The 27,439-nt window shown below is 31.4% G+C and overlaps 1 protein-coding gene across 1 annotated transcript; it reads left to right on the top strand.

The window, feature by feature from the left end:
* The first annotated feature begins 24,184 nt into the window (after positions 1-24,184).
* On the top strand, positions 24,185-26,400 carry LOC112601501 (forkhead box protein D1). The gene has a single exon (XM_025349160.1). It carries the CDS (start codon positions 24,227-24,229, stop codon positions 25,586-25,588), a length of 1,362 nt encoding a protein of 453 aa, XP_025204945.1. The 5' UTR covers positions 24,185-24,226; the 3' UTR covers positions 25,589-26,400.
* The last annotated feature ends 1,039 nt before the right edge of the window (positions 26,401-27,439 follow it).

Below are 27,439 nucleotides of genomic sequence, written 5' to 3'. Positions count from 1 at the left end.
TTAAATTTTAAATTAGAATTAGTAATAAAATACGTAGGTACGATCTGCAGTACTGAAATTATATACCATTAATAGGATTCAAACACGATGACTTATCGCCTCGGTTTTTCTCGGATCGACCTAAATCTAAAATAATTTTCACTACCAGCTATACGACACACACACACACATTTCGCTTTCGTGTCTGCAGTTAACCTACACGAGTATACGTGGACGCTGCGCTCATATAATACGTACAAATAATAATACTGCGTTATAATAAACTCGGCCATTTTAGGTTTACGGGCGCTCGCGCATTTTGATGTTGGTCGGTTGTTTTTGAGACGACGCTCCGGGGCATATAATACTACACGTATACATTATAATATTCGTGTGTCTGTGTACTCTGTGCGTGTCTGTGCGGCGTTGTGTAATGACTGTTGAAAGCTGCTAATTTGCGAGGGCGGCGTCGCGACGAGCCGCTGGCCCGTGTAAATGGGCCGAAGGGATAGCTTAATCACCGCGTACATGTGTGCGTGTGTGTGTGTGTGTGTGTGTGCGCGCGCGCGCCAGCGACCCTCCGAATTACGGCCAATTTAATGATCGGTTAGGCTTTCGCGCCGCCGTGTTAGTGCGACGGGCAACGGGTTTTGTGTATGTATAACATTATTACGTATAACATGTTATAATATACACACGCTGCATCTATATTAATACATAATTATTGTATACGTATGTGACTGTGTTGCCATATTATGATGAGTACCGCAAATATTGCGAATACGAGCGAACAGTGCGGCTGTATTATTTATATCAATATGATTAAAAAATATGACGTCGTGTCATGTGTACGCGAAGTATTATTGTTGTACACATTTTGTACTTTGTACATCTTCAATATACATAATATATATATATATATTATATATATAGGTTATGCGTGTGCGGAGGAGCGATTGTTTTGGAGAGAATCCGAGGTTATTAAAATATGTTTGAACGATCGAATCGTTGATGTTAAAAAAAAAAAAAAAAGAAATCCAATTGAAACATCTCGAGATTAAAAAAAAAATGAATCAATTACAACTTTATGAAATTATATTGTAATATTATTATGTTAGGAATCGCGTTATGAAAATACTTAAAAATAATAATAATAAAAAAAAGACAATAAGTACTTTATTCGTAGATTATTTTGGTATATATTATAGTTTATTATTTCATTGATCGAAAGTCACGTGTTTGCCTTCGTTATAAGAACATTCAACGTAAGTAGGCACTAAAAGCGTTTTCGAAAAAATAAATTTTGTGACGTTAAATTTGAAATTAAAATTTATTTATATGTTTTCAAACTTAAATATAATATGAGATAATTATCCGTGTTTTCGGTTTTTATAATATTCAAAATTTTAAATGAATTATGATTTTTGATTTATTAGTTATGACAATTAGTGAGTTTCATTAGTGGATGGCTTCTATCATATCACGTATGTCATGTTAATATATATATTTCATGTTAGTTCTCTATTTTTTAGATATATTAATATTTAATATATAGTGTATATATGTATTTTTTACCCTTTAAATTTAAGTATATATTTGTATATTAAGTATTAAATTAAGTCAAACCTCATGATCGTGCTCAATGATCGCAAGTATTTCAAAGTAAATTAAATATTAAAAAGAGTTTTTTTGCAATAGTTATTTGTTCATTTTCTTTGTAAGGAATAATTATATAGCTATTTATTCTTTCTAGAACCAGTATTCTTCATTTTAATACGCATTATTAGGATCTTGAAATTGCTTCAACAAATTTAAAAATATTCTGATGTATTTATTCCCCAAGAAAGTTTTTTCTAACCATATTATTTTCTATAATTCGGTGATGTCTTATCATGATATAAACACATAAAAGTGTATTCCGTTCGTACGCAGTTTTAGTTCCAAGAAAGTCAACGAAAAAATCTCATAGAAATTTTGCAATACGATTAAATAAAATCATCATCGTCATTATTATTTTTTTGACTCAAACACTGTAGCAGATTCACTTGCGTGCACGATGAATGTATAACGGACCGACACGAAATGTTTGATTCGGGACAAAACTCTCGTTGTATAATAATAATATGTGCAATAGTTGTCTTTGTAGACGACCCGATGATTCACCTTGCATTATAATGTCGGAAGCGCCTCCCTTTCTTGCACCCAATCGAGTCTGTCTTCAAAGACTAATACGTAAATATATGTGGACGGATTCCATGTTAAGCAGTAACATAGTAGTATACGATTCGTATCTACTCATTTAATTTATACAAAGTGATTCACCGAACATATTTACTCCTTATCTTTTTTTGTTTATTAATTGATTTATTTAAATTCTAATTTTTGTAATTATAAGCTTTATTTAATGACTATATTATTTTTTAATACCATTTAAAGAATATATGGTTATTAACTTATAATTTAAATAATGAAAATCACATTTTTCTTCCTATAAATTATTAATCAGATGATATGATTTTTTTTAAATTCTGCATGATGTATCTACATTGAAATTCAAACAAATAGTTTTTGAATTATTTAGCTTTGTAAACTAAGAATAATATAGGCGCACGATAAGAGGTTTAGAATATATGAGGTTATATACGGGGAGTATGATAAATCGAAAACTTAAATAATTAATATCAATTTATCAACATTTTATGGTTTTTAAAAAATTGTCAAAATATAATAAAGTTACCAAATCCAATATATTACATTTATTAAATGTTTTTGTGAAACTAATTTTAAGCACTATTCTTAGTATCTATATACGTTTTTATAACTTTTGTTAGAAACTAATCGTTCAAATTTTGATTTAGATACTCCTAAATTTTCAAAAAAAATCATCTGCTTAACAATATACAGTAAAAATGTTGGTCTTCGTTTAAAAAAAAAGTTTTTATCGGAATATGACACCCAAAAAATGGTATAGAATCTAAATAATTAAAAATATGGTTAGAAGTATACTTAACATTATTGAAAATCAAAATTTGAATAAATTCATTATTATAATTAAAAGTGGGGTGAGCATGCTGGGTGATCACTCAGTAATATACATATATTATATTATTTTATATGAGTGTGAAGTGTGTGTTTAAACCTTGAGAAAGGAAATTAAATTTAAAGTGAATTTACTTTATATTATTTATGATAATATCAAAAAATCAAAAATTTGTTTGTTTTTCATTTTCGTAAATTTTATCGAGTTACGATGCTTTTTGCGTAACTGTAACGATTAAGTTGGTCTTAAATCAATTATCGTTCAGTTAAAATTTTGCTGTGTGCGTTACCGAGGGTTAGAATAGCTCACAATACTGTCATAGATATACACCTCTTTACCAAAATGAATACTAGGAATACATTATGGTTATTAGAAAACTGTATTAAGTATTTCTTATTTTTATTCAACTAAACTATTTACAACCACAAGATAAATCGTGTTCACAGTACCTATATATACACATTAATTTAGGATATATAATCTGTCTATAATATATCATTATAAGTAATTACTAACATATATGTATGATTTTATAAAATGTTTATTTACATTCACATTAAATTTATTCATCCTGTTTGTAAAAAATATGATACGAAAAAAAAATTATAAAATCTTTAGGTGTTATTATATTTTATCACGACTGCTGGTAGATGTAGGTATATATTTATAATAAAAATGTGTCCGATTTGAATACTATAGATATATTATAGATTTGAATTAAACGAACAATAGCTGGGATATATTAAAATACACAACTGGAATTTATTTAATATGGCTTTGATAAGTATACTGAAAATTATATTATTTCTATATAAAAAAAAAATCAAAGGTTTTTCAACTCTTAACAATTTTTTTTTTTCATACTTTATTGGAGATATTTAACAATACTAAAGGATTAGTCTTCGGCACTGTGGTATCTGATCTCTGTAAGGATTGAATTGATTCATATATTTGAACCGGAAACCTTTAATTTCAATTGTTCCCTATAAGCATTCCCCAAACGAGTAACTAAAGACGCTATTTTTCTGAGTATTTTATGATTTCCGGATTTATATTTAATATCAATGTACATCATGTACATTTTGTGTATTATTCGCGATAAATTTAATCCATAAATAAATTGTGAATGACACTTTTTGTATTTAATATAAAAATTTTATAATTTAATCATATTTTTTTTTTTGTACATGAAATTGAAATATATGTTTTTTTTTAAATAATTTTTTGATTCATTAATTTAAAATATATAGCTATATAGGCTGTTAAATATTATATTTATAAGATCAGGTTTTATAAAATATACACATTAATATTTAAATATTAAATCATGAAGTCGGGAAAACTTGAATTAGACATTATATAGTCGGGTCTAATATAATATAAAATATTATGGTCAAATTGTTTAACGTAAAATTAATATTATTTGATAACCAATAATTTAATATCTAATGTATTAGGCTTTATTTTGAGTACTTAGGTACCTATTATCGAAAATTTAAAATCATGATCAGGAATATCTATTACGTTGAAATACTACAAAAATGTATATTCATTATACTTTTTTTATATATGCTAAATTATTAAAAAAAAATGTATTTAGTTTTATATTGCACATGTGCAATATTGTTTTTTTCAAAACAAATAAATTTGTTCCCAAAAATATATGATAACGAATAAAACAAAATTATAAAATTTATTAATTTTATGTTTCTAATATTTTAAAATTCCACTATCCTTTTGAACAATTTTGTCATATATATTAACACATATTAATATAATAACATAAAGGAGTATTATTTTTTAATAATATATGTACTCGTACTATACCCATGTTATAAAATATTATAGAATGTCACGCACCGCAACAATTATTTGCGTATACCTATAATAATTGTCATTTATGATAAGCGGTATTATATATATTTTTTTCTTTTATGTCCATACAAAACCGACGGGTTCGTGATTTCGATCTTTAGTTGGACGACTCGTGACCAATTATATACAACAATCCCGCGGGCAGGATGACACATATTGAAATCGACACACGTTTCCCACGTAAAAAAAAAAAAAAAAAAATGTTTCTAAATTGGGGCATTTGTACACATAATAGACAATGACCGCGGTGAAAAAAATCTCGCACATCGTTGAAAAAGATATAGGAACGGAAAAAAACTGGTCCGAAATTAAAGAGGGTTGTTCGAGGGAGGAAACGATATTGTCGCGATGACAATTGATTGTATAATTGAGTGGGCTCGTACATACGCACGCTCACTCGTCGGATCCCATTTCCGTAACGGGTTGTGTTAAATAGACGGATCCGGAACTGTGTTGACATGCGTCGGTGGCGGGCCATACACGCGCGACTGGATAATAAAATAATACATAAAGCTGCGTGCGTGTGTGCTTTTCGTATTCACACAATGGGCTTGTAATTTACTGTTTCGTGCGTGAAGAAATAAATCGCACCTACCTATATGTTAACTATAGTTACCTATATAGTAATACATTAAAACCGTTTATCGTCGGCCCCAGAATCGAAAATACGTGAAAAAAATACTATTGTTGTACAATATTATTTTTATTTTTGTGTTAAGAATATGATTTAGCGTATTATATTTTATGATATCATGAGAAACGAAAAGTCGCAGTAAAAATGTATCGTTATATCATATTTTGATATACACCAGCTAGTTGTACACCGTATACTTACTTATTAAATTATTGTTCATAATGTATTAAGTTATAAATTTGACGTTTTCAGAAACAGTATAGGTAGATACTGCAGCATGACGAGACAAAATTTGTTCGATAAAAAACTTTTCCTATAAGTATATATATGTGTGTGTGTGTGTGTGTGTACGCGCGTGTGTGATGGGCGGAAATGGTAGTGTAGGAAGGCTTGGGGTTGTGGCTATATATAACAACCCCGAATAGCCCCCACCCCTTGAGAAAAAAAATTCCGTCTACGTTTTAACACGAGATAATTTATTCTCTTAGATTTTTTTTTTATTTTTTAAAAAATACATCAGCTCTTTGCCACACCAATGAAATTTTAATGGATTACACGCCTATATAATTCTTTGTATAGATAATACGTCTATTATTATATAAATGTACCTCGATCGCGTTTTAAGTGTTTTTCTTTGCTACGGCTTTACATAGGTAAGTATATTGTATATTATATATATATATATATTGCAATTCTATGTAATGTTGCAGTGACAGGAAATCCATGTATACGAATATAAATCGGTCGCATTTAAAACGAATTCCGTACCTGTGCACATTTACCCGCCCACACGCAAATGCGCAAACGGCCTTTTGTATGCAACACCATCAGGGGCATTGTATATATGTTCAAATTTATTGTGTGCATATTATATTGTATATAGAAAGAGATTAATTGGTGTCGATATAGAGGAATAGCTACTTGACACTCAGCAATGCGGTGCCGGCGAATATAAGTGTCCTAGCGGCCCTCTCTTGCAAGCTACTGGTATACATATAGTGTATTTATCGTAAAACTCGCTCGCAAACAACAATAATAATAATATAATAATATAAGATGTGTCCTTACCAGATCGCGACCGCTGTCACCTGTACGTGCGCGTGTGTATGTGTGTGTGTGTGTAACGTTATATAAAAGAGTCACTGACGGACTCAAGAGGCCAAACAGTAGTCCTTCTTAATCCTCATCGTTTCGCTACGGTGACGATGGCGCAGAAACCGCAGCGCCAATGTTGTTGTTATAAATGGTTTTTAGACGACGACGTCCGAAAATAAAGAACGCTACACATTTCTGAGTGCTGTTTGATTTACCATTGAATAAAAGAGAGAAAAATAAATCGTCTACAAAACTCGTACATACCTTTTTTGTACATGTACACGCGTTCATTCATCATCTTGCACTAATGTCCGATGTAATCCTCTCGTTGAGTGTATTTGTGTGTACGCATACTATAACATGCTGTGAGGTTTATCAAAAACGCTGTAAGACGCGGGACGGACTTACTGTAAGATTTTGTCCGTATTATAATATCATCCTTTTCCTTTGTGCGCGTATTGTACGTCGTGTACTCGTATATTATTATAGGAAACGTTCGTATATGGTATAATACGTACGTTGACCGTTTATTGAATGCACACGATTTGTCTTCAATAAAAATAGTAAATACTATAAAATATATATAATATTATCTTTATTCATTCACATAAACCACCCGCAGTGGGTCACGGGGCTAATATGCTCATACAATACTATATACACGCTGTTATTATATTTTAAACTCGTTCGGTTTTATAATATTTTGTTAAATTTATTTTTATTTTCAACGTGAACTACAATTCATCTTCTAAATTTTTGTTATGATGCGTATAATATATTATATTAAACATGTATACTAGCTTTATTACATAATTTCGTTCGATTTAAAATTAATCTATCTCCATATTGTTTTTTATTTTGTTTCAGCTGAAATGTATAATACAAATATTGCAGCTATAATGAATAATTTTATGATTTAATTTTTAACTCTAGACATATTTTTGACATAAATACGAAAAACTGGAGCACTGAATGTGCTATTTGTTGAATACAAATGATTAAAAACTGACGTAAATTCAATATAGTTGAAATATAATTTTATAAGATTGTTATTCGTCCTTCTGTTTACAATTAAGTAAGTAAGTAATTATTGTAAGTTATAAAAGTAATCATTGTAATTTTGTTTATATTTATTTGTATTTTTTTTTTTAAACTATATTTTTAAACATTTTTACATGTCATACTTTTAATAATAATTATAATATTACTAATATTAGCATAATATCTAACCAATGGTAGCCATTAAATAAACAAAAAAAAATATTCAATTTTCGTGAGTTAATAATAAATTTATATGTGAATTACTATAAAAACTTATAGGGGTTTTAATAATAAACTATTATAAGTATCCTCCAATTTTAAAAGAATTTATTACTATAGCTTAAATTAAAAACTGTTAAATTATTCAGCAGTTACCCAATCACAATAGACGGGTAGAACAATTATTTGAAACAAACAGGTATAGGTAAATAATTAATGATTTTGATTATTAATCATAGAAGCAAAAATTAACCTGTGGGTACCGAGAAATTTGTTTGGCTAAAATATGTCAGCGAGTCAATATAAAAAGGTATTATGTAATGTAATACAACTATATTTAAAAACTATAATAGTAAACATTACAATAATATTAACGAATACAAGATAATTGTTAGAAAGTGCTGGTATTAAAATTTAATAAATATTTTATTTTTACTATTACTTATCTCAATGAATAATGAGAATAACTATTTAGAGTAATCATATCGCCACTTTAAATAACCTGACTTCTCTAAGATAATGAAAAAAATAAAATTGTTTCAACATCATCAATTACACTAATTTAAAAATTATTCTGCAGTTAATCGTAGTATTGTAAGATAAAACAATTATAATCGTGTTAATTTTTTTCTTCTTTGAAACACCCTCTTCCCCTAATGGCCTAATATATAGCAACATAAAATAAATACACGATTAATAAACATATTTTAGTAAAAATTGAAAAGTTACCTATATTTATTTAAATATTATAAATAATGCGAACGATTACATTACATTGAATACTGATTTTTTAGTAAGTTGCAATAGTGTAAATTATTGTTTATATCAAAACCTTTAAAGTTAAAGCTAATAATAATTTATTAATTTCATTATTTATAGTATGTTACAGATCAGGTGCAGTATAATATCAGTATTATATGCATACTTAAATGCGTTTCAATATGATGCATGTTTCATCAATAAATATAAAATTGTATGTATACCTATTGTATGCTGTATATATATTATCATATTACGTATGTCAGTTGTGAAACTACACAGTATGAAATCATATTTCATACACTATACATATAATCCTATTATAGGTATATAAAATAAAATAAATTATACAATAAGTTCTGAACGAAAATCCGTAAGGCAGCATGTTGCTAAACTTAAAAATATTATGTCAAAATATGTATAGATATTATATCACGAACTTAAATATATATTATAATATACACACTGTGTATTATTATTATTATTATTATTATTATCATATAACGAAGTGAATTTTGATGCGATATAGGTAGAATTTCTATAGACAGAAATCGAAAAATATCCTCTTGGTTTTACAAATCTAATAACTTTGGAAAATCATCACGGGCTGCTGCTTTGTCGGTGTAATATCATATCCCCAGAGACCGGATGAACGCAAAACTTTCGACGGACTTGATTGCATTCGACGAAAACTTCTCCAAAACCATAATATACTTTACCCTAACGTTAAACCGCGTCTAACTGGCATAATAGCGCGTATACATCTGGGGATTTATTTATATAGGTAATGTGATGTGTGTGTGTATACATATATGTAGTAAGTCACATATGTCATAATATATAATACAAGAACACGAACTGTATAAAGTCAATCATTGTCGGAAAGTATAAGTTTAAGCACGCAATAGTACAAAGAACTTGTATATTATATTATTTATAGTTATATTGTATTATTATAAAATGTTATTATACTTGAAATTTTTTCCATTTCCTGAAGCAATACTTAATTAGAGATAAATAGTAATTTTATAACATAATATAAGGGTATATATGTTTATAACATAAAAATTGAGTGATCGTTTGAAGATGAAATTTTCAAAAAATATTATTATTTCGCATTTGTATAAAATAGGCACGCTTGTCTTGCAAGACGCGTGTATCTAATGTAATAGTATTTTTACTGTTTTCATTTAACAAGGATGTAACATGGCGAATTTATTTTTAGCATTTCACGTTTAGTTTTTTTTTAATTGTAGTCTTTTCATATTAGACTTAAAATTAAAAATCAATATAAAAGGTTACAACACTTTCTGTGTCTTGTTAGAGGCACTTTTTCGATATTTTAAGTGAACTATAAATGATAATTTTTAAATCATAGTATTTTACATAACTTATAAGTCACTTAAATGTTAAAATACCGAAAACCACACCTTTGACCAAACAAACTAATACTGGAATTAATGAGACTATAAGGGTAAAAATAATGCCAAACGTAAATTTGCCGTGTTATGCATTTTTAAGGCGAGAACAACCGTTGCGCCGGGTGTACCGTCCTCGCTTTTACATTTAAAGCAGCTGTGATGTCTGTTACACGGGATGTTGTTGACAATTTTTGACAAAAAGTACGGAAATCGAACGGAACGCGATGGTAATTTTCAGGTCTTTTCACCCGTCCGTCCGTTATTTTATAAAATATGTCTGGTAGGTATAGTATAATAATATTTGTGGTATATAAAATAATATTTCAGTTTAGTACGTCGTATTCACGCACCATAGGTTTATACTGTATAATATGATGATAATTTATACCTACTTATAGGTATATTTTATGTGAATGGAAAATTGTGAAAAAGGGGCTATGATATGTGCTTACCTCATAATATGAGGAGGTGAAATATATATATGATGAGTGTATAATGTATATAATATATATTTATACAGAACTGCAGATATGGCGTGTTTGTGTAGACTCAGTACAGGATAATAATAATAATACGATGATATTATGATGATGATGTTACACTGCGGTGGCGAAGGGTTTTTTTTTTCGGTTGGCAAATCGGCTTAGCCCCTCTCGTGTGTGCGTGTGCCGCGAAAAATTAATCATCGACATCGTCGTTTCTGCCGCCGCAGCGACGTACCGCATCCACCGCGTGGATGGCGGCGCCCCGCGACTATATATGTATGTAAAAGGCTTTACTTTTACAAAAGCTTCTTTTTGCGGGAAACCTTTCGTGGTATTTCATATAGGATTTTGGTTTTTGCTGTTGCTACACACACCGCCTACACGAGGGGCGGTGAGTGCGTTAAGCTCCAGGTTTATCCTTGTGTGGTTTAATTAATTAAAAAAAGAAAATAATAATAATACACTCATATATACACATATACGCACACAAACACAATAAACGCACATTATATTATTATTATTATTATTATTATTATTATATACATATATGATAGGCATATACGTTTACCGCGCATGTACACACAATATAAACTCACGGGAAACAGAGGAATAGGGTAAAATAATGATATCATATAACGCTACAATAATTATACTCGTTGAAGCCCTATGTATAATGTGTATAGATGGGTGTATTGAGTTAAATAATATCATAATATGTATGTGGTTTGCTGCAAGTATGACGATTGACGGTTATATCATGTAGGTATATCTCCAGATAATAGTATTATTATTTTATCGCTCATCGACAAAATCTGTGACTATGTTAATTTTTGTCATATGATTTTTTTATTTTTATTTATTGTAGAAATATTACTGGATCGATTCATTATCATGGAGAACGTGGACCAAATTTAGTAACTATTATAGGTATATAGTTACATTCAGTTTTATATTGAATCAAAATAATATTTAATAAGTATTAGATGGTATTTACCTAAATTTATTACATTTGTTTCTGATTACGCTACTGACGTCTATTAGCACTGCTAATAGTAATGTTCTTAATAAAAATCTGTGTATTATAATATAATTTATAACCTAATAACTAAAATAATCTTTAAAATAGTCATTGGTGAATGTTATATAATATATATAATAACAATACAATTTTCATATAGTTTTGTAATCATTTTGTATATTTTGAGTTTCGAAGATATCGGATACCAGAATAACATGCAATGGTGTTTTTATATTTTTATTGTAATCGAAATAGTTTTATATTTTTTACCACACAACATATTTTGATGAAGTTTGAAAACAACCATCTTTACAACATATTATGTATTGTACCGGTAGAAGTGAAAGCTGGTAAATTTTTTACATATAAATGCCGCGTGCCAATATTAAAGTTTTTGGCACTGTTTAAAATATACTATCTAATTAACAATATTTTAATTATATCTAAGCAGTGGAAACTACCCTCAAAAAAATATGTGTTGCTAAAACTATTTCTTACAACTCACCACCCACCAACCCAGGTTGGAGGGGTGTGGTAAGTAGCAAAAATATCAATAACAAACTATTTTGAATTAAATTTGTACATCATTTAAAAACTATATAATATAAATAGTCCACATAGCGTATGTAGGTATTACTTTTATTATGGTTTACTAGTTGAATTTTTAATATACAAAAATAACATTACACAGGAAACGTTTTCTTCCGAAAACGATTTATTTCAGAACTTGTATTTCTATTGTTATATTTTTTATCGTATTACACTAATAAGTTATAGTAGTAATAATAGATTAACGGCCCAGTATTTATCCAACCGCCTAAATTTTGTATGTGTTGCTCAGGCAACGAGTGGGCCATAGGAAGCCGCCACTGTATCTAAGAGTATTTAGTTTCGAAACAGTAGTATATAGTTGTATAGATATAATTATATGGTTGATTTCGGAAATTAAATATCTAAAAAGTATTTGACTGCCGGCTGGTCAGATGCAGTCGTTTCATTACATAGTTCATTAAAAAAAAAAAAAATAATAAGCTTATTAAATCTTAAGAAGCTATGTGACGTATAAAATGTGAGTCGTAAATGCGTAACCGGATGAAACGTTGTATTTAGTCAGTTTACATGTAATATACACAGTATATGCAGGTATTACTATTAAGTTAAAATATTTTAATTAGTAATTCGATTCGTATAGTATGTGTATTTGTATATTCATAGCACCTTTTTGCTAGAAGAATTTTTAAGTTTAAACGACTACGATCCAGTCAAAACTATTTATTTTTCCATACAATATAAAATCACAGTATTTTGAAAAAATTGTAATGCATGTGAACAGCACCTTTTTACAAAGAAATTACGGCCTTTGACCGTCAATTTCTCGCTTACGCAAAAACAGTTACCATGTTCACATTATCACATAAGTTTATATAAAAGTATTTATCTTGTGTAAACTTTTTTTTTTTTTTGAAAACTTACATAGATAATTTAGAATTAATTTATAATACTAAATGTTAAACATAAATTAATAAGTTTAAAAAAACGTTAAATATTAATAAGAATATATGATTTATTTTCTTTTATTATTTGAAATAATTATTTAAGGTTTGTGAAAAATGTTTGAAAAAAATCAAAAGTTTACACAAAAATAATTATTTTGTGTAGAAATTTGTAATAATGTGTATACGGTAAATATTTTTGCACAGCTAGAAATTAACTATGTGAACAAATTTGTGCAAACATATGCTAATATAAAATTACAAATGTAAAATTAACTATGTCTGTTATGGTGTGCTGATCCGATTATGATTAAAGTTGGTAAAGAGGTATGTTAAATCTAGAGAAATGGTATACGCTGATTAAAAAAAAAAAAAAACAACTCTAAAGGGGGTGATTTATTATTATTAACTACTCAGCTAATGTGATTGACAGTTGACTGCATGTTGAATGGAAGTATAAATTATGTAACCAATGATTGTGACAGGGAAAATACAAACAAAATAGATATGAAGTTTTCTATGGCAGCATATATCTATACCTGTATAAAAGGTTATATAAGTATATTTTTACTTTTTAGTTATAAATTATAACAAACTCAAAAACTAACCAACTGATTTTGTCAAAAATGACAGCGATTGTATTTATAAAATAGTTTATGAAATTAAACCGATTACCGCGAGGCAGATAGCCCATATCTGTCGAACTAGTTCTCAAAGCGAGGTACACAGATACCGAATTATACACGAACCTCGGTTACACTAAAACCAAGGTACATAACTGGCATGGCACAGTATTTTATTTTTGTTAACTTTTCTCGGCCGGGTTGTGTATATAGTTCGCATTTTCGCTTTACATCCATGTTGAAGATTCTCAATAATTATTATAATTTATATTGTATCGATTATTTACGCGTTACGATGTGTATATGAGACACACAATACAACGTAACTTATACGTATGCATAGTAATATAATAATAGAGGATATTGTGGACCACAGCTTAAACAATTTTTTTTATTGTGCGGGTGCTGTCGAATCGTCCGTCAAAACATTCTTCTTGCGCATGTTTTTCTGTTTAACCGCGGCAGCGGTACAGATATAATAATATAATAGTGTGCGAGTTTTCAACAATGTATATATTAGACCGCATGTGCACGTACATAATATAATACAATATAATATACAGTGGCAATGTGTGTATAGTGTAAAATAACGAGGGGGATAATCGTATTATTATTATCGTTATTATTGTTGTATTATATTTTATATTATATATTATTATTATTATTATTATTATATTGTATTATCGCGTAAAAATAGCTGAATGACGGAAAAAAAAAAATAATAATAATAAAAATGGTTCGTCACAAAGACGTAACCAGAGACCCACTTATAAACGTAGGTAGAGGTATAATACGTGTTGGGAACCGTTTGAAAAATCAGTATTTTTTTTTCTCTTCGACCGTCGGCTCTTATTCTCAGGGCGAATCGATCGACTACGCCGATTGTGCAGCGCTCGTCGACGGAATAAATAAGCCTCCCCAAATTGCCCAGACGCGCGTATAACACATATTATGTATGTGTGTGTGTGTGTGTGTGTGTGTGTGTGTGTGTGTGTGTGTATAACGTCGCAGATTCTCCGTTTTTAAGAAGTTATTATGTTATAATATCGACGAGAAGGTGCGAACCATCGGGGTTATAATAAATATCGTGTTACTTCGAAAATTCACGCAATCCCGACGATGATGTGCCGACACGATTAAATATATTGTTATTGGCGCACACCCCGAACATACAATATAATAATATTTCGTTTATGTAATACGCTCGTATGACGAGATAAGTGTCGGCTATCTTCTGCTGCTGTATGTAGCGTGGAATTGGGGGTAACTACCTGTGTTGCATTATTATACAGGGTAATTCACCATTCATTTTGCCTTTAATAATGAAATTATTTAAATTTCTAACTTTAAAATATATGATATTTAAAGGCCATATTTTCAATAACTTTGATTCTTATACCTGAATTTATAAAGAGTGTCCTGTGGCAACATATAGTTCTTTATTTTTCCAAATGAAAATAACCATTTTTTCTTTTAAACAGTTTATAAAATCACTTTTTTTGAAAACGTTAATGTACCTAAATCGGAATTCGGACGAATACAATTTTCAAGTTATTCAACTATTTTTATAGTAAGGATAATAGCCATGAGAATTTTAAAACTTTAATAATTAACATTAATTTATCAATATTTTATAATTATTTGTAAAAGCATTCAAGCATATTAAATAGTCTGATATGTGTTTTATATTTTTGCGTAACTTGAAATATTTTAACATCATTGAAATTATCCATATTTGTACGTCTCTTTTCCTAAAAATGTCATTGTAATAAACGGATCATTGAATTAAAAATATGAGAGTGATTATTTGTGAATCACCCTGTATAGGAAGGCAGTTGGAAGTGTCAGTGGCATCGGAGTCGTACGCTTGTACTGTGTGAAGATGTGATAATTTTACGATCGTAATCATAAACTTTATTTTTTTTTTTAATTTTATTTTGTGATCGTGGTCATATGACGATGAATTATAATACATTATCACTGAGGCTTGGATTTTAATGTAAATAGGTTGTATACAATTTCATTGAATGGAAAATTCGTAATCTTGACTAAAAATGAACACGTATTTCATAAATCACCTTTTGAATAGAATAATACCTACATACATAAATTCATTTTCAGGTCGTATGTTTTGAAGTAAATGTATAGATTTTCTTAAATATTTTACTAACAATAGAATATAAGTATTTCATTAAATATTTGGTACTTTTATATCAACTATTCACAGACATAATATTATATTGACAATAATCGCATTATTCCGTGGAAAATATTATGTTCAATGTATATCGAATAAATCGTATAGTTATTTAATTTAGACAACGTCATTATAAGCTATATAAAGTAAGTAATAATTTTTGTTATCGCAAAATCGGTTATTAAATTTAGACATCTTGTACCTGCCTATTGACTACATTTAGTTTTTGATGTTCATTCAATTTGTTTTTCTCTTATCAATAATTTAATTTTAATTTTTTTTAAATTTAATTATTTAAAATTAATATCAAATAAAAACTTTTTTCATTAATATCTCAATATTATAAATACATGTTTTTACAAACATAACGACAAAACATCTTCAAGTTTTAGGTTTTTTATTAGGTATACATAATAACCATCCCCTAGTCTGGCGATGGACGTCTTAAGGTAAATAACAAATAATGTGTGCGTCGTCTTATTGTCAACGTTATATTTATTTCGAACTGCTAAATTCCTATAAATCCCCCAAATACGTACTTATATTATTATTATTATTTTTGTTATAAATGTGGGGTATAAACGGCGTCCGGTCTCCGCATAATATAATATATTATGTACAATACAAAATATAACATAACATTGAATTATCTCGGGTTTATCGCGTTTGACAATCGACGTCCTCGTCCGGTCGCGCTTGGTCCATCGCCACTCGACGACGCCGAAAAACACGAGCTATAAAATCGATTATGATTGATAACATATATAATGGGTACACACGGAGCTCGTCACACTTAAGAAGGACAAGCAGGTACGAACGTATAATCCGTTATTACCACACCTAGCTATTAGCACCTGTAGATTGCAGTGTTGTATCTCTGCCATATTATATAAATTGACAATTGTATATACCTACGATGATTAAGAAGCTGATATCTAATTGATACTGAATTACTACTCACTATTTATTTGCTGTTTTCCAGTAAATAAGTAGACCACGAGCAACTTCTAGACTCTAGATTCTAGAGTCTGTATTAAAGACAAAACGCGTTCACGCAAAATCATTTTTCGTTATGTTTTTGAAGAAACTCAAAGTGAATTCATAATAGAGAATAATATTTTCGATAGTTTGAAACATTGATTTATCTAAATAGGAAATGTTTCAAAATATTATGTGTAATTATGTTTGTAATAGTAGATTTCATAGTTTAAGATTGTCAACTCAAAAATCATAAAATAACGATTTCGCGTGAATTCGTTTTGTTTTGTTGTTATAGAGAAAACAAATAAATAAAATGTGTACATTTTCGCTGTCCTTAAATATCAAAATATATGTATATGCGTTCACTCGCGTGTAGCTATAAGTTAAACGGAGCGTATATACAGATATACTATATACACAGGTTTCCTGCACTGGTTTACGTAATAATAATAACTTATAAGTTATGATGTAGGTAGATATAACTTTGCATAATAAATGGGGTTATCGTCAATCAAAAGAAAATCGTATTTTTTTAAAATTCTTTTACCGACCCCGAGTAAAATGAATTAATTTTTTTTTTTTAGAAAACTGTTAATTCGATTTTATTACCCTCCAGAACACTCAAAACGCGTAATATTATTATTTAGTCTTATAGTGTTTCCAGAGTTTCGATCGAGTTATTACTTATTTGATATTTCATATTATAATACAAGTTACTTGAGAATGGCGCTTATCGGTCTATCCTATGTATACCATTATATTAAAAAAACGTGGCGATACATTTTGAGTATCGAGATTCAGGTGTTTAATTCTAATTGTTTTTAAATAATTAATTTTTAGTGAATATTAATATTTATTATTTAGTAATAAGGTTTTGTAAAGCCTATAATATTTAAATATCCAGTGAACATGTTTTGATTAATGTTGGTGGTCATCTACTGTAGTTATATAGGTAACCTCAGCAAGGTATACGATTTTTAGCATGATCTCCCCTACTATTATTAATTACGAATTTGCTGATTTTCAGAATTATTTATTTATCGTTAACGAGAATCTATAATTATGCATGACGTATTATGTTTAGTATTTTAATCTTCAGTAATTATATTTAAAGTAATAATAATATTTGTGCGTAATATATTGTTGGGTTTGTAAAAAATGAGAGCAACTGTACTTTTATAAATATTTTTGTAAACGTAACACTTAAAAATTAAAATGTATCTATATGTAATACATTTTAATGATACTTGTGGCTTTAATAGATCTACGTTAACTGTACAATTAAAATAACAGTCCTTCATGATTTGTATTCTATTTATATAACTGATTACATTCGCTTGATAGTTTCGTATGTGTATATACTATATTGTTTAAATTCACTTATATTCACCACATTGATTACAAATTACAACTATAGGAAATTCACCATTATTTTAAGTTAATGTCTAAAATATAATAAAATTTGGACTACACACTTACTACAGATCGAGTAGACAGATAAGTATATAATATTAAATATAGTAGTATATTTTATTATAGTTGAGATTAATTTTTTTACAACACACTTCGAAGAATCGGATTGCACATTTCATATTTCATACTGCACATTTTGTGCTTTAAAATACACTACAATAGGCCTTGTTTTAAGTATACAAATAAATAAAAATATTATAAGAAAACGCATTATTATATAAGAAGATAATTTAAGTTTGTTAAAGAAATGTTATTATTGTTATTTAATATGGGTATGTTAAATACGTCTTATACCTATCTATTTTATAATTTTATAAATATTTAATATAAAACTACTTCTATCATACTTGATCTATATAGTTTTTAATAATAATATGGCCTGAAACAAAAATAACTAAAAATGGCTAAAAGATGGGTTCTTAAATATTTGATTTAACCACAAATACCGTTACGCCCAATTTCAACCGAAGAATTTAATCACAAAGTCGACGAATGAGTTGTAACGAAACCGTATAATACTGTAGTATTTTATTTTTATTTTTATTTTTTTTTCAGAAGGCTTGTTTAATGAAAATAACGAGTACATTATAATAAATTACCCGGCGAAAACGGTGAAATTTCCTCGGGATCTGTTCCCATAGTTTTTGTGCGAGATTTCTATCCGGTTCCGTAAACTCGATGAATATTCATGAGTATTCCTTTGCGGCTCGAGAGGCCCGGAGTATAGTTATTATTATTCCGACCATGAAGCCACCATTGCTGTTTAGCTGTTTTTTTATTTTATTTAAATACGATACACAATTTTCCGCTACGCTTGCTTACAAAGTTTTCTTGTGTTTTTCAACAAAACTGTCTAAAGCTGATAATAATAAAAGCGTTTGAAGAACCACACTTTTAAAATGGCGTATTTCAAATGCTGCAGTTTACGTGCAATGAATTCGTTTCATAAATAATAATAATAAGAAGAATAATATAATAATTATCTATGTTCTGCATGCAGTAGATATTAAAATTTCGATGATTTTTTTTTTTTTATTGTGTATTTAACACCACAGTAGATTCTTAAGCTATTTTAATTTTGTAATCATAATCGAAACTGTATCGTAAATGCGTGTATATAAATGGGTAGGTAAATTACACATTATACATGTATAAAGACATCATCACTGCTCATATAATCGGATTAGAATACTTGCTTTGTGTTTGTATATTGTATTCGTGGTTGGTCCGCGCACACAAAACGCTACTTATTAAACAATATATTATAATATCACGAGTGCTAATAGTAATGATAATAAGCTCAACTAAATATACATATATATTGTCAATCGCTCGGCGGTAAACGATTTTTTCCTAATTCGATATACATTCACAAACACACACACACATATATATATATGTGTGTGTGCGTGTAAATTATGTATAGCTGGTCGCGGTCGTGTTCGTCGTCGTCGTATTTAAGTACATAATAAGCCCACAGGGTTATACGCGCCGTTATTGTACGTGCGCTTTTGCTGCGGCTGCACGATTATGACATTGACGCGCTCACCGCAGGACAAAAAGGGGTTTATAAGTACGCCGCTCGATAGTCGGGTGCGCTAATATGCAGTATGACGTACAACTATACATATATATATATATTTTATTTTATATACATAATAAATATAGAAAAAGCAAAACTGGCATAACTAAATTATTGCTTGGGCTTTCTGCAGTTTCCCCCGGACCGGCGTGATAAAAAAAAAAAAAGGAGAGAAAAAAGTGACCTTATATACATGTTTTCCGTCACATATGGCCCGGTTCAAAGGCGCGGTCTCTCCTTTCAAATTCAATATTGCCACAATGGATGGACACGGTTACACATATATTATTGTTGTCAGCCTGTCATTATGCCACGTACATGTTATTATTATTATTTAGCGTGTGTGTATTCATATATATACAAATGGGTAAGTATGCATATAAATATATATATACAACATACATATGTGCGATTTTTGTTGTGTAGGTACTGTGATGGGTGTGGTTTGTGTACATATACGATATTAGTGTATATGGTATACATAAATATATAATAATAAGTATACATAGATATATATTTACCTATACGCTCGACAACCTTTTATAAGTGCTTAGAAATATTATATAAAACAAAAACCATATACTCGTATTTCGTATATATTTATTTAAACAAGCGTACTTATGTCTATGCTTTATTTTCCTTTCGATCGGGACGACAAAAAAAAGTCCATTGTATAACGTATAACTACATTTCATATATAGGTACGGTCGGTCACAAAATAATATAGCTGCTATTAAAAAACTACAAATTTTGATTATATCGCTGCTTGTACAGTACTTGTACCTACTTATTTGGTGTACCGAATATTATCTGTTAATGGAACTGTTGCTGCAAGTGATTTTTAATACCGATAAATTACATTTTATCTTAGAGTTAACTGTTGTGTTGTGAATGTGTCTATATTTATATATATCTCCCGATCTCCAAGTATCTATAATCTATATACATATAAATTGTAAAGTATTGTAAATATAAAAACATATTTTAATATATTTTTTATAATTAATAATTTTTAGATATTTATACCTAAGTATTATATTTCTGTCAATATTTAATAGCATAATAATATTATTAGGTAGGTATATACTAGATAGTAGGTTTTAATATGTACCTAAGCCCTAACGAATAAAAATTATTAATATATCGATGCTGATATCATAATATATTCAATATATATGTAGTGGATTTTAATAATTTATTATTAAACATTGCGTTCAATAAAAATACAGGAATAATAAACTATGTAAGTCAGGGGGGTAAAATTTCAATTAAAAATTGAGAGTGCTGAATTCCCTTATTTTTCAGTTAGTCTTACAGGTTACACAATAAGTAATTCCCTCCTTGAAAATAAAAAAAATAAAATGAAATTCAATAATGAAATACCTATAAATATATAATAATTATGGCTTTGTAGGTATAATAGGTATAATGCGTTGTACATACTGGTATTAATTTATTAATGTAAAACAAATATTACAGCTTATAGGTAATCATGTATTGTATTATAAATATGTTAAGTAGGTACATTATTCAAGCCTTTTCTCAATTGAAAATGTGATATATTATCATAATAATACAAACAACAATTTTCAATAACAATACATCACATTTTAATTTTACAAAAAATAAATAATGAAATGATAGTTTTCTATTAAGCATAGCTTGTGATATGGTGCCATAAGTTTAAATCTAAATTAAATAATAAACGTTATATTTGTTCATTTTATGCATTAATGAATTTATGTTAACGAAAAAAAAAAACGAAGTATGAATTATTAATAATAATAATTTATTTCTTCATAATTTTCAGGGCATTTTAGCAACAAAAGAATACTTGTTAAAAGATAAGATGTATATTAAACAGATGGATAATAATTTTACTTTTTGTAATTACCTATATAAAAATTTATTCGTATAACCACGGATCTGTTAACAGAATTGAATCGGTAATCGATGTAACAAATAGTATGATATACTTTAACCTTATATACTCTCCCTTTATAATATAATACTTAATACTATACGTTTTCATAATTGGTATTATAAGCTAAAATTTTAATATTTAAAAGAAACAGAAAATACCTATAATTTTAGCCCAAAAAACTGTTTGGAAGAAAATAGACAATGGAGGAAAAAAATAACTGTACATAATTTTTTGGAGGAAATCGACCTGCCCAACAAATGTATCTAAAATGGTAATTATAAATACGGTACCTATATAAATTATAGGTCGGTACTTATTTAACATAGAGAATAGTAATTACCCATATGACAGTACTAAAAATAATCCGTGTACCTATACATATAACTTTGAATGATAATGATATTGATATATATTCAGATAAAAATATTTCAATTTATTTTAACACTTATTTAGGTTTATATCATTATTAATTATATAAATATAAGAGGTAAAATACTTGAAATTTGAAAACCTATATTAACCTCTTATGCTTATTGTTTTGTTAATTTTGTCAATTATAGAGTATATATTATCTATATGTATACCTATATGGTTATATTTATATATATATAGGTTATGATGTAAATGTATGATGGTATTGTTATTGAAGTATTAAAAATTTTAACAAAAGTTCATTATCACTGTATACATACATGCTTTTTGTGTACATACCTACTTATATAATAGTTACCATGTATAAACATACAATTTACTCGCGCTTATTATAATATGATTGTCATACCGCGAATTAAATCAATATTATAATATGATTAAATATATTATTGATATATACGTATATATATAGTACCTATATAATTTTAAAAATATTTCATAGTTATTTCATAGTTATATCACAGAGACGTTCCAACTCCAAGTTTCAATACACTCATTATTTTAATTACGATATATGAAATAATAGTGTAGGACGCTGTATGTATATACGTATTGTAAATCGCAGGCAGTGCGTAGAAAAAGCGACGGTTTCCGAAACGCGGCCGACTCCACGCGTATGTGCAATATATCCGCATAAATAATAATAAATTCGTAAATCGTAAGCATATGTTCATCTAATTTAAAAGCTTATATGGAGGTTTATCGTGTTATCACACCCAGAAACCTATATATACCCAGGTACGTACATACCTTATACCTAGCTTTATTGTACGATAAAAAATTCGTACATCACACACACGCGCTCATATTGCGACGGAGAAGATTTTCGGTCGCGGTACGTATATATAAGGTACCGAATATACAATCTCAAAGAGAAACCATATATAAACGAGAATTTGTTTTTTTTACCATACACAAGTACCACAGACACACACTCACGATATATATACATATATATATATATATACGTATATGATACATATATACATTCTAAATCTGTCTCCCTCGCGATCGTTCGCGCGCGCCCCTTTCTATGTGTATAAATAATAATAATAATAATAATATATCGCCGTCCCATCCCTCTCGCTCGATCCCCCCTCACTTTCTCTCGCACTCACTCACTCACTCACTCACTCACTCTGTGCTATTCGCGCGTACCTATGCCGTTCGGCCTAAACGTAGGTGGTGGTAGGTACGTAACAACACATAATACGCGACTGGCGGGACTGCAGCAGACCGCCGTGGCAACCGTAACTCGCGGCGGAGTGCACGCAACGGGGCGGCGCCCGGCCGGACCAATCGGAACGCCGACCGGCCGTCCCGCCCACGAAGCTATCGGTCGCGTCGCTGAATGTTTACTCGTGTTTTCACCCCTCGACACGCACGGCGACGGTAACGGAGAATTATTGTGTGCGCGTGCGCGCGTGTGTGTGTGTGTGTGTGTGTGTGTGTGTGAGGGTGGGTGTTGAGGAGGGGTGGAGGGAGGGTCGAGAGAGAGACGCGGAGAAACTACGCGGAGAGAATAAACCGCGCGGCCGCGGAGGGAGAGAGTGAGTGTGCGTGAGACGGTGACGGCGACGGATTGGTGACGAAAAGGAGAGCGCAGAAATCGAAACACAGAAAACGTACATCACGCTCGCACGCACGCACGCACACACACGAACACACACGCACACATATACGTGCGCGGGAGAATGAAAATAAAACAAATTTGTATATATTTACGCACGTACGCTTGGCGGCGGCAACGGCGGCGGCGGCGGCGACGGCCGCTTCGATGTTTGTGTATTTGTTGTTGTACCGCGGCACGACCGGCCGGCGGTGGGGACGGCGGCGGCGGCGCGTCGTAGGCGTACACCAATAATAATCGCGCGCGTACAGAGATATACGTGTACCGCGGCGGACGACGCGTGTGCAGCGCTGTCGTTGTATTCATTCGCGACCGTACCGCCGTCATGTGCAGCAGGGCCGCCATGATCACCGCCGCGGACGATCAGCTGCAGCAGGGCTCGGAATCCGGCGTCGTCGCCGCCGCAGCCGCAGCCGCCGACTCGTCGCAGCAGGCCAACCTCAACCGGTACCGGTTACATCTGTACAATTACGCGCTGCAGGCCGAACGGTTGCGGTTGTCGGGCGGATGGGGTGCCGTGTGCCCGGTATATCCGGCAGCGGCAGCGGCCATCTACCAGCCGCGGTTTCCGGTCGCGCTGTTCCATCCCAACAGCGGCAGCGCGGGCGGCGGACTGCAGGCGGCCGACGAGCCCAAGCCGCAACACAGCTACATCGGACTGATCGCCATGGCCATACTCGGATCGACCGAGGGCAAGCTCGTGCTGTCCGATATCTACCAGTACATACTGGACAACTACCCGTACTTCCGGACCCGGGGCCCGGGATGGCGCAACTCGATCCGGCACAACCTTTCGCTCAACGACTGTTTCGTCAAGGCCGGCCGGTCGGCCAACGGCAAGGGCCACTATTGGGCCATACACCCGGCCAACGTGGACGACTTCAAGAAGGGCGACTTCAGGCGCCGGAAGGCCCAGCGCAAGGTCCGCCGGCACATGGGCTTGGCCGTGGACGACGACGGTAACGATTCTCCCAGTCCGCCTCCACCGCCGCCGCCGCCACCGCCGACCCTTCAACAGCAGCATCACCACCTGCACCATCACCAGCAGTCGCCACATTTGCACCACCAACACCAGCAGAGGTCGCCGCCGGCCTTGTGGCAGTCCACGGCCTGTCACCCGCATCACCCGTTCTACTTCCAACCCGTAGTCCCACAACCCGCGGGCGTCCTGCAACAACAACAACAGCAGCAGCAGCAGCAACAGCAGCAGTTGCAACAGCAGTCCGCAGCGCTCTTGGTGCCGGCGAGGGCGCAGAAACGACAGTTCGACGTCGCGTCCCTGCTGGCGCCGGATCCTCCGAAACGCATGTTGCAACAGTTGCACCGGAACGATCCGATGGCGGCTTTGACCGCTACCGGAAACAGCGCGGGCACCGTGAGTAGCGACGACGACGACGAGACGATAACGTGCGGCAGCCGAAACGGCAGCGGCGGCGGCGGTGGCGGCGTCTGGGAACCTGCGGGTCTGCTGCAGCGGTACTACGAGCAGCAGTTGCAGGCCGCGCACAGGTTGAATGCGTTCCGCCAGTCGTTGGGCCTGCAGAGGATGATCGGAGGCGGCCCGTGGCCCGCCGTCATCGTGCAGGACCGCAATCAGACGCCCACGCCACCCACGCTGCAGCCGTACGCCGAGGCCACCACCCCTACGCCCGACGACACCGTCTGCAAAACCGAACTAGTCGACTGAGGTAAACGCGATCGTTTTCCGATTTTTTTTTATTATATAATAATATATGCGCAGATATTGTACTCAACTGATTTACCTACAACTTCGTTTTGTTACTGATTCGTCTGCGTAGTGCGTCGACGTCATTGCGTGTGATGCGACGATATGTTTGAAAAATAATATAAGAAATCCAATTATTACAGACTTGTCGTACCTAATAGGTATATCGTAATTATATCCGGCAAAGTGTACCTTATAATGTAGGTACGATCGTAGGTATCCATATTATACTTTATATTTAGGTACTCGCGAAATCTTATCTAGTTTTTGGTTAGTCCCTTTTGAAAATGTATGATATAATATAAAAGACGCTATACTATATTATTTCCTGTTAACTGTCAAATGTGAATAATTCGAAATTTCTTATTCGATATATTTGTCTGCTGTGCACGACAATTTATACATATAGCATGTATACGAAAAGCATAGGCTGTTACATTTAAAATTTCTGCCACCGATGAATATATTATTACATATTATGTTCAACCCGTAAAATATTCATTACATTACATCATTATTTGCGGTGTCATTCTACTCGATCGTTTTTCTCCCAGTTTAATGGTAGTATTATATTATTATGTACATTTATAGATAGTGTATAAATTACAACGCATATAATTTAATATTGTTATTTTTCGCTAAGATATATAATGTAGTAGTCAGTTTGGGCAAGTAAAAGCTATTATTTCACGCGAAACGCGATTATATTATTTTATTATTTTTTGTTGACACCATTATAAATTACTAAATTACAATATTATTGTACAAACATGTTTTTTAAATCGATAGTCATTTACTAATTATGTAAATTGTACCTATGTGATTTTATTTTATTATTCAATCGATGCTGTTGGTTACTATATACAGTGTATAAATTAATTTACCTTATTCATACTTATTTGCCCAATCAATATTTTTTAATGGAATAAGCACTTGCCTAAACGGTCTACGCGTCCATAATATATAATAAGTAAATAATTACGGTGCGTATAAGTATTTAATTGCCCGACTACTAATGTGTTTAACCCTTTTGGGAAAAGTTATTATTTATATTGTGTTAAACGATTTTTAGATTATCAATAATATAGAGCAATGTTTTTGAACTGCAATTATGTTACACTTATAATACTCGTATAAATATTATTTTTTTCTTGTTCTTGTAAATCCTGTATAAAGTTAGATAATATATTGTGAAAAACGAATAAATCATCTAATTGTAAAATTGATCGATATACCTACGCGTATATATTGCGTATCAATATTCTAACGTTTAAAATTGATTATTATTATTATTATTTTTAATAAAACAACATGAAATAAATTACTGTTAACGTTAATAAATATATTGTGTTTTGTTTATCTATTCATAAAAAATGATAAAAGTCCAGACCTGTTGCGTTAACTAACTGCATATTACATTAATATTATATTAATTTTCAGTAGGTAGCCACCATCATTCTGTATCTACCTATATATGTGTGTGAAAGTGTGTGAAAATTCTCATGTCACGTCATTCATGGTGCCCGCAAGCCGTTTTAAAACTGCGATAAGTGCGATCAAAATTGTATATGTGTGGATTATATTTTTACTTGGTCTGTGTATGAAGGTGGAACGCGGTCTACAATGGTCATGAATTATATTTCCAAGTGCCGACACAAAATAATAATAATAATATATATAATATTATTATAGAGGTACCTATATCTTGTCTGTTCAGAGACATATAATATTGCGCGGGATGCTTGTATATACACACGTTTTTACGGTTTTCAGTAACGGTCAAAAATCATAATTAAATTATTACATCGAGTG

The sequence above is a fragment of the Melanaphis sacchari genome, unplaced genomic scaffold (genome assembly GCF_002803265.2).
Source record: "Melanaphis sacchari strain LSU unplaced genomic scaffold, SCAv2.0 Contig79_pilon_pilon, whole genome shotgun sequence".
Lineage (NCBI taxonomy): Eukaryota > Metazoa > Arthropoda > Insecta > Hemiptera > Aphididae > Melanaphis > Melanaphis sacchari.
This window is presented reverse-complemented; position numbering and strand designations above follow the sequence as displayed.

Coding starts and splice junctions, on each gene's coding strand:
- LOC112601501 (XM_025349160.1), top strand. CDS start 24,227: ATGTGCAGCAGGGCCGCCATGATCACCGCCGCGGACGATCAGCTGCAG.